This window comes from Haemaphysalis longicornis, unplaced genomic scaffold, assembly GCF_048455015.1.
Source record: "Haemaphysalis longicornis isolate Haplotype H1 unplaced genomic scaffold, Haemaphysalis longicornis Haplotype H1 scaffold_12, whole genome shotgun sequence".
Classification (NCBI taxonomy): Eukaryota; Metazoa; Arthropoda; class Arachnida; order Ixodida; family Ixodidae; genus Haemaphysalis; species Haemaphysalis longicornis.
In genome coordinates this window covers 119,467,874-119,475,173 of record NW_027526225.1, presented here as the reverse complement: position 1 = coordinate 119,475,173, position 7,300 = coordinate 119,467,874, and the positions used below count along the sequence as shown (strand labels likewise).

Below are 7,300 nucleotides of genomic sequence, written 5' to 3'. Positions count from 1 at the left end.
CGTTTACAAAGCTGCACGCCGAGCGCGTACGTTTGAAACCTAGTGACATCGTTTAAATACACTGGCAAGCACAGTGTAACGTAGTCAGATATCAACCGTATGCTCAGGCGACAAGCAAGAGCTTGTTTTATGTGGGGCGGAGATTGCGCATAAAGGCCCGTTCGCACTTGCGACGAAAGCGAGTGAGAGCGGCAGGAATACCGTCGCTTTGTCGCGCGACGATCGTTTTTGTCGAATGGTCGGGACAAATTTTGGTTGCGCGACAGAATTCCCGTCGCTTTCGCTCGCTTTCGTCGCAAGCGGGAATGGAAAGTTCTGCCGCTGCCGTCTGCTACGCAGCTCGGAGGTAACCGCGCGATCTGCTCGGGCCGGATGAACGCGCACACTCCCGCACGGCAGCGCCCCAAGCGGCAGACGGCCGCGTACATCGCTCCCGGCGCCCGCCTGGAGCCCGGCCTCGGCACACTAGCCAGTATATTTCAGGCACTATAATGGAGGAAAGATTTTTTGCTTCCGATGAACCTAGTTCTTTGCCCCTGTGTTTTTAAATACGTGAAGTGGTTAGCACGTCGTCCTCACGCAGCTCTGTATCGTCGTAGCATCGCTGATTGTCCGAACAAGCTTGCAGCCAACGTTCTTGCAGCTAAGCCAATGCAGCGACCGAAGCTGTGTGTGTGTGTGTGCATCGCCTCCTGTGTGTTGTGGACGCGTTCGTTTCGCGATGAAATGCGACATTGTACTTCTGCGGGTGGATAGTGCTTCCCATGGTCTGGATTATCTTTCTCGAACGACGTACCACTCAACCTCGCATGGGGTATGTGTAGTGTGCCTGGCTAAAAGCCTTCTCGCTTGCGCGCCAGAGTTGTGACTTGCTGCTCGTCCCCGCAAACCGGGTGTGAGGTGAGTGCCGTATTTACGACGGGCAGGAGGAGGCAACTCATCGTCTGTCAATCGCGGTTCAGACTTGCAACGCATGTTGTGACGTTGCGTTCGTTCGAAACGCATCTCTGGATTGTTTTGAAGTTGAATAAAATGTACGCGTCAAACCCGGGCATTCGGCTCAGGGCGTTCTCTGCGATTGCACCAAAGAAGTGCCACGGTACTCACGTAAGATAAAATCCACGTCGTGTTATGGCCGTGTTGCATTCAATACAAACGGTTAAGCGTTTGTTTACACTTGTTTCGTTTGTCGTAAAATGTCAAAGCACTCCGGCACTCCGCTGGCAGATCAGCCGGCGAGCCGACGCTGAGCAGACGACTCATCTCTTTGCCGGAAGTGCGTGAAAAAGCCGCCCAATGGCAGGATGTCTAGCTCATGACGAACATCTGGGAATCGATGATGTAGACATGTGAAGATGGCGGCGTCCAAAAACACGAAGGAAAGGGTGAGAAAAAAGCGACAAACTTTGCAACAAAAGTGTGAGCTTTCCGCTGCGCGTAAAAGAGTAATACTTGGCACAGGTGACGTTGGCGACCCAATCTAGCGATTGCGCTAGTTCATTTAGTGTGCTCAAAATGCCTTTCAGGGCCCCTTTAAAATATTATTTACTTTGTGTTCATTGGCTGTTTTACAGTTTCTTTGATGAGGCTATGGAGTGTTTTGAACAGCTTTGTAAACACTGCCAAAAAATTTGGTGCGCAGTGTAAGAATGGTATTACAGTCTGCCTGCGATGCCAACGCACCATTCATCTCCATCAGATTGTGCTGTAGGTTAGGATGCGTTTTTGATCGACTGCCTTATCTCATGGCCAGATAACAAGGTACAGCTAATGTTGGCTGGAAGAAATAATGGCAATGTGTCTCTTTATTGATATTCTTGTAAACATCAGAAACACTTATGCGATCACCTTCCAATATTCGACTACATTTCTTTCTGTAGCATGTACCACTTGGTTCTGGCCTAGCTCAAAGCTGGGAGCTTACTCATCGCTTGATTCAGTTCTCTTTCCTCGTTACCTAACCTAAATAAATGCAGTTGGCTTTGAACTTGCCATATTTGTTATTCTGTTGTAGAGCTGGTTTGCTGGAAGCAAAGCAGTACATATCAATATGGTTTTTTTAAAGACATTGAAGACAAAATACACGTTATCTGGTTTAAAAGCCTTCATTAACTCACTTAACCTATTTCCAACCATGAAAGATGTTTTTTTTTAACCAAGACGAAAAAGAAAAGAAATAAAGAAAATTTTCCAAGAATCAGCTACCCAACGTCACCCATGATGTTGGGTAGCCATCTAACAAAACTAGAGGTAGCATCACCAACATAAAGCCTTGTTTTTGGTGGCTGCGGTTCGTGCGAACGAGATTTTGTGACGTCATATGAACCTGGCGAGAAAGTGGATGGTGGGTAGCCCTTAATATCTAGATATTTTTTGCGATTAAATTTACATCTTTGTTATGGGACAAAGCAGAGTCTTTTTAATGAAACAAAACTTGTACTTGGCCTTCATGGCCCTTTTAAAATGCGAGGGTGCATCACCGACTGCGGCAGTGATGTGTCGATCACAAAAAAGAAAAGGAGGAATGCTCGTCCCCGTACGGTTTCTACCCTTTCCAATAAACATCAAGCAGTGCGAAAGAGCCCAGAAAGCACTCAGGTTTACTTCTTTTATTGTGGCGACTTCAGGCCAGATCTGCTTTATGTACATGCGGAACACATCACTCGAGCGCAAGAAAACGAGCTCTCGTTCACTTTCTTCGGAAACCCAAACTGCTTTCATGGGCACTTCCTCTCCACCTGCGACTTTCCGCCTTCGTCGTACTCCTGTTTTGAAATCCACATCTGTTGGAACGTGCCCTGCAACCAAAAAAAAAAAAAAAAAAACCAAGCAGGTAGGATCAATTCTGTGGAATAGATTTTCTTTGAGCAGCAACCACTTCCACACTGCTGGATTCTTACATTCCAGTAGTGAAAAACAAATCTGGGAATTGCTCCAAAATTTATATACCGTATTTACTCGCATAATGAACCCTCCCCCCACTTTTCTTCTAGAGAATTTACTTTCTTGTCACAGTGAATAAAAAATGCAGCGAGGATATGTTTTTATTTCAGCATGGTTGCTGATGCCGTACACGATTGCAGTAACTTGATATCACGCTACAGTACGGGCAGAAACGCTAAAAATGCAATCCAACAAAAAAATCTCAACAGTAGCCGGAGACGTGAGCGCGAATATTGTGGCTCACAATTTAAAAATTGCGCGCTTGCTGAGCACCACCTGCTGAATGCAAAACAAACCTTCTTGCGCCATAGAAATGTTGCGGCGTGTGAACAAAGCACAAAACGTACTCCACACTCTTTCCCTGCTCTTTGCTGTTCCGGATGGTTTTGGCGGTGTGCGAACAAAGCACTAAATGTACTCCGCACTCCCCTGCTTTTGCTGTTTCGCGGTCGCCATTACGCTTAGTGGTTTTGCTGTTCAGCTGTGTTGCGAACTTTTTTTGTGCTCCTGATGCGCTCCGTACGATGGGACAGTGTATGAGCTACACAGCCGGTTTTAAGCTGAAGGTGGTGGAGCATGCATTGATGCACATGGAAACCTCGCGGCTGGGCGGCACTTCAGTGTTGACCCAGTGCGTGTACGCTACGGGTGAAAGCGAGAGGTTTTTGGGCGGTGAACAAGGATCGTCCTGTGTTTCATGGGCCCAAAGAGGAGCAGTTTCCCAGAGTAGAAAAGATATTTTGGAGTGCCTTGACGGCACAGAAGATGGTGCGCTGTGGGCCAACAACAAATGGGAAACCACAAGCGACTTCAGTGAGGAGGACAGCTGCATATTACTAGCATGTTGGGAATAAAAAAGAAATTTGATTACATAATTACCTACATGTTTTTCTCTTCTCTTCTCTTCTTTCAATTTATACTTTTAAAAATCTCATGCAATTTTTTTCCGCATAATGTACCCTCCCCCCAAATTCCTCGCAAATTTTCTAGAAAAAAAGTGGGTTCATTACGCACTCGAGTAAATACGGTATTCACGCACCACACATGCAAACCACGAACACAAAATTTAGTCAAGGCAAAACTTACACACTAATGTGTAGTTTCTGAGCTGTAGTCATAAAATTTGCATAGTTGTGACTTCACCCCAGACTGAACCAGGTTTGTCAAAGCTAAGCTTATCCGGCCCCACACAAACGGCACAATCACAAGAGTTGTTCGGCATCTGAAAGGCTCATCACACAGCTCCCTTTTCGAGGCTCTTGGGATATTACTCTGGACGACAAATAGAGCCCCGCAATAGTGTCCACCAAAACATGTCAATAGTGACTGTCACTGTCATCATAGAGTTTCATACAATAACAACTAGACAGGAATCTGGCGCTGCGATCGTCCACCACAATAGGCACGGTAGTTCTGGATTCAGATTGGTGCTCGATGGCTTGCGGAAGTTATTATAAAGTGAATCGTGCAGGCAGCTCAGTTTTCGTTTTGGACTTGCATAAACGCATTTGCTTGCCTATGCTGGGTGTTGGAAGAAGCGTTCAAAAATACATTTCTCCTTGAACTGCATGCTACGCGCGCACTGACGCCGCCCTGAGTAAAATGTTTTACAACCAGAGTTGCAAATTTGGTGGGTTATCAATTTCGTTGCCGGCACAGCGAGCATGAAAACAGAAATAACGGCGCTGTGTGTGGCGAGGTTGTCTGTGAATTAGGAGTTGCGGCACTGCTCATTCGGCAGAGAAATGTATTTTCAAAGCTGATGACGGTTACGAATTGCTTGGAACAGCCACACCTCATGCGAACGCTGGCTCCTATGGCGTAGACCTGCAGTACCGGCGGATGATAGGAACGCTGCTGCATGAATTCCACTAATTCAGGCTAGAATAACTTCTCCAAAAAGTAATCGGTTTCTTTTTTTAGGAGCAGCAAGCTTTTCTTAATATTAAAAACTACAAGCGTCGTAACTTTTACTAACAGTTGTTGGAGAAGTCTGCGTCCCGCTGTAACTGGTGGCAAACAACAAACGTACTCTGCGAGCCTTCTTGACTCCGCGTTTGCTTTCCATTTAAATGCCGTTTTATTTTGCACAAAACCTGTTTTTGGTCACTAACTTTTTTGTTTGCCATGTAATTTGTAAACAGCGAACCGCGCAATAAGAGTTTCGTTGAAAAAAAAAAAAAAAAAACGCAATTTGCGCAACCTTAAGCTCGTTTCGATCCTACACAATCCGGTTTCAGAACTACCCATCATTCCCATTGCTTCTAAGTGCCGTCTCAGGGTTTGCGTTGACATTAGCGCCAGTTTCGCCTCTAGTTATTATTGTATGAAACTCCATGACTGTGCTAACAGAACAAGAGGAAGAGAAGTTACGAAAGGGAGCAGTAGCGAAAACACTAGGCTTACCAGGGAAGCCAGAATTGATCCGCCAATCCAAGCACCAAACCTCCGCTCGGCCGTTCCATTGGTGCTGATGATTTTCAGCCGCATGCTCTGAAATTGTGTCAGCACATGGCTCTGTTAGGCTAATAGAATGCAATAACAGTGTGCAGCAATGTAAGGACAATCGCGTAGCATGAATGTCTGCCCTTTATCGCGTCAGAGAGAGAGCGTCCTCCGGTTTTACGACGACCTGCTTCTTACGATGGATCACCGTGGTCCCGGCAACCTCCCCGTAGAAACAATACATTAAATGCCCCAATTATACAGTTGATCAGGTGCAAGCGGTCCACTTCCTATGACAGACGATGCTGGGGATAAATCGGTGTTTTTCCCATCTTTTACGCTGCTCGCCGCCTTGTCCCGAACTTTCTTCATTCCTATAGCCCCAGTTTGACGCTGCTTGAGGTGCAAAGGTCCGCAGGCGGGCCAGACCACTTGATGAACAGAGGCAAGCAAGCTGGTGGGTACTGGCGGGCGAAAGCTAACCTTTGCTGGCCTTCTCTGCCGCAGCAGAACGTGAATGCACCAAGCACTAGAAGTCAAAGTCCAGGTGGCCGGTGGACCGTGAATTTGAAGCTCCCATCACGCCGACCAATGTGAAAACATACGATGCAACTACATGATGATGACTGAACATCCACTATCCCCGTCCGCTCGATCCAACTTTCTTCCTTTCTGTAAGACGCTTTCTCTCCTCCTCTCTCTGATTTCTGCTTATCAGTGTCTTTCAAAACCGTGTTGTCGCTCCGTTCCTTTCTTTCCGAGCTTTTTTCCATTGCCACCTGCAATGTCATTTGTTTCGCTTGGCCTTGGCAGTTTCACACTCTCGCCATTTCCCCTCTCAATCTGCTCAGCCGTGACAGCCTTCACAACTTATCTCACGCGTGCAAGGCGCAGTGCTGGCGGGCTAGCGCAGATGCCGTACATTGGAGGGGGGCACAAAATCGCCGTGCCCTTTTCTTTGTTCGTTTAACTTTTCATCAACGGAGGGGATGAGGGGTAAGGTTTCAGGGGCACGCCCACATAGTGTGGCAGATGGTGTCAACGTCTCCGCAGAGGGGGTGTAGGGGTGACGATCAGGGTATATGCGATGAAGGTGTGAGCGACACAGAAGCGTATTAGATTGAAGGAGCCGCAACAAATGTCCTTCCATTGGCTGGGGGGCATTTCTGGCTGAGGAGGCGGTAGTGCGCGGTGATAGCCGTGTACATAATGCGGCTATCTCGAGTGGATTGCACTCCGTGGATAGGGGTAACAGAAGGGCTTGCTCAGGCAGTGCGATCTCAAGCTATCGTGTGGGCAGCCTCATTACCCCCTAAGCCGGTCTGGGCACATGTCCACATGAGCTCCACGGGTGTTTTGGGGGATTGTGCTGAAGAATTTTGAAAGCTTTGGCTGATATGTGCCCTCGGGCAAAGTTACGTATAGCAGCTTGAGAATTGGACAAGATGACTTGGGGTAGGGCTCTGAGAGAGGGATAAGTTCATAGCCCTCCTGTTGCGCGAGACCACCCACTAGGCCGGCGTTTACCTGTACCCCAATCGTACAACAGCCCGGTCATACAACGCTTTCGCGCAGTCCCTTGAAAGGCGTATTATAAAGGTTCCACTGCAATTTATTTGGATGAATCCTTGCTGTGCGTTGCGCAATCCATAGTCACCAGTACCAGTGCCGCTCATTTAGCACATGCTTGAAAGCACCAGCGGGACACCGTTTCTGCTTGTTGTTTGCTTAGGCCTGCTGGGAAAACAATGCTAAAGGTAAAATTCTTCCCATAGATAAAACTGTTCTTGGGACTGTCCCACACTCACCGGAGGTGTTTTTGCAGACAGGTCACGGTTGAGCCTCTCGGTGAAGCCCTGGAGGAGAGTGTTGCCTCCGGTGATGGTGACACTGCCGTACAAGCTCTGTTCAA

At 47.5% G+C, this 7,300-nt stretch overlaps 1 protein-coding gene across 1 annotated transcript in view; it reads right to left on the bottom strand.

The window, feature by feature from the left end:
- Window positions 1-2,594: 2,594 nt before the first annotated feature.
- The window catches only part of Bap55 (Brahma associated protein 55kD), a 28,558-nt gene continuing 23,852 nt past the window's right edge, over window positions 2,595-7,300 (bottom strand). Inside the window, exons 11-13 of the mRNA XM_077694387.1 lie at window positions 7,197-7,292; window positions 5,350-5,436; window positions 2,595-2,798 (exon numbers count right to left, since the gene is read on the bottom strand). Coding sequence (XP_077550513.1) covers window positions 2,718-2,798; window positions 5,350-5,436; window positions 7,197-7,292 — 264 coding nt within the window. The 3' untranslated portion in view covers window positions 2,595-2,717. The remainder of the gene's footprint in view (window positions 2,799-5,349; window positions 5,437-7,196; window positions 7,293-7,300) is intronic.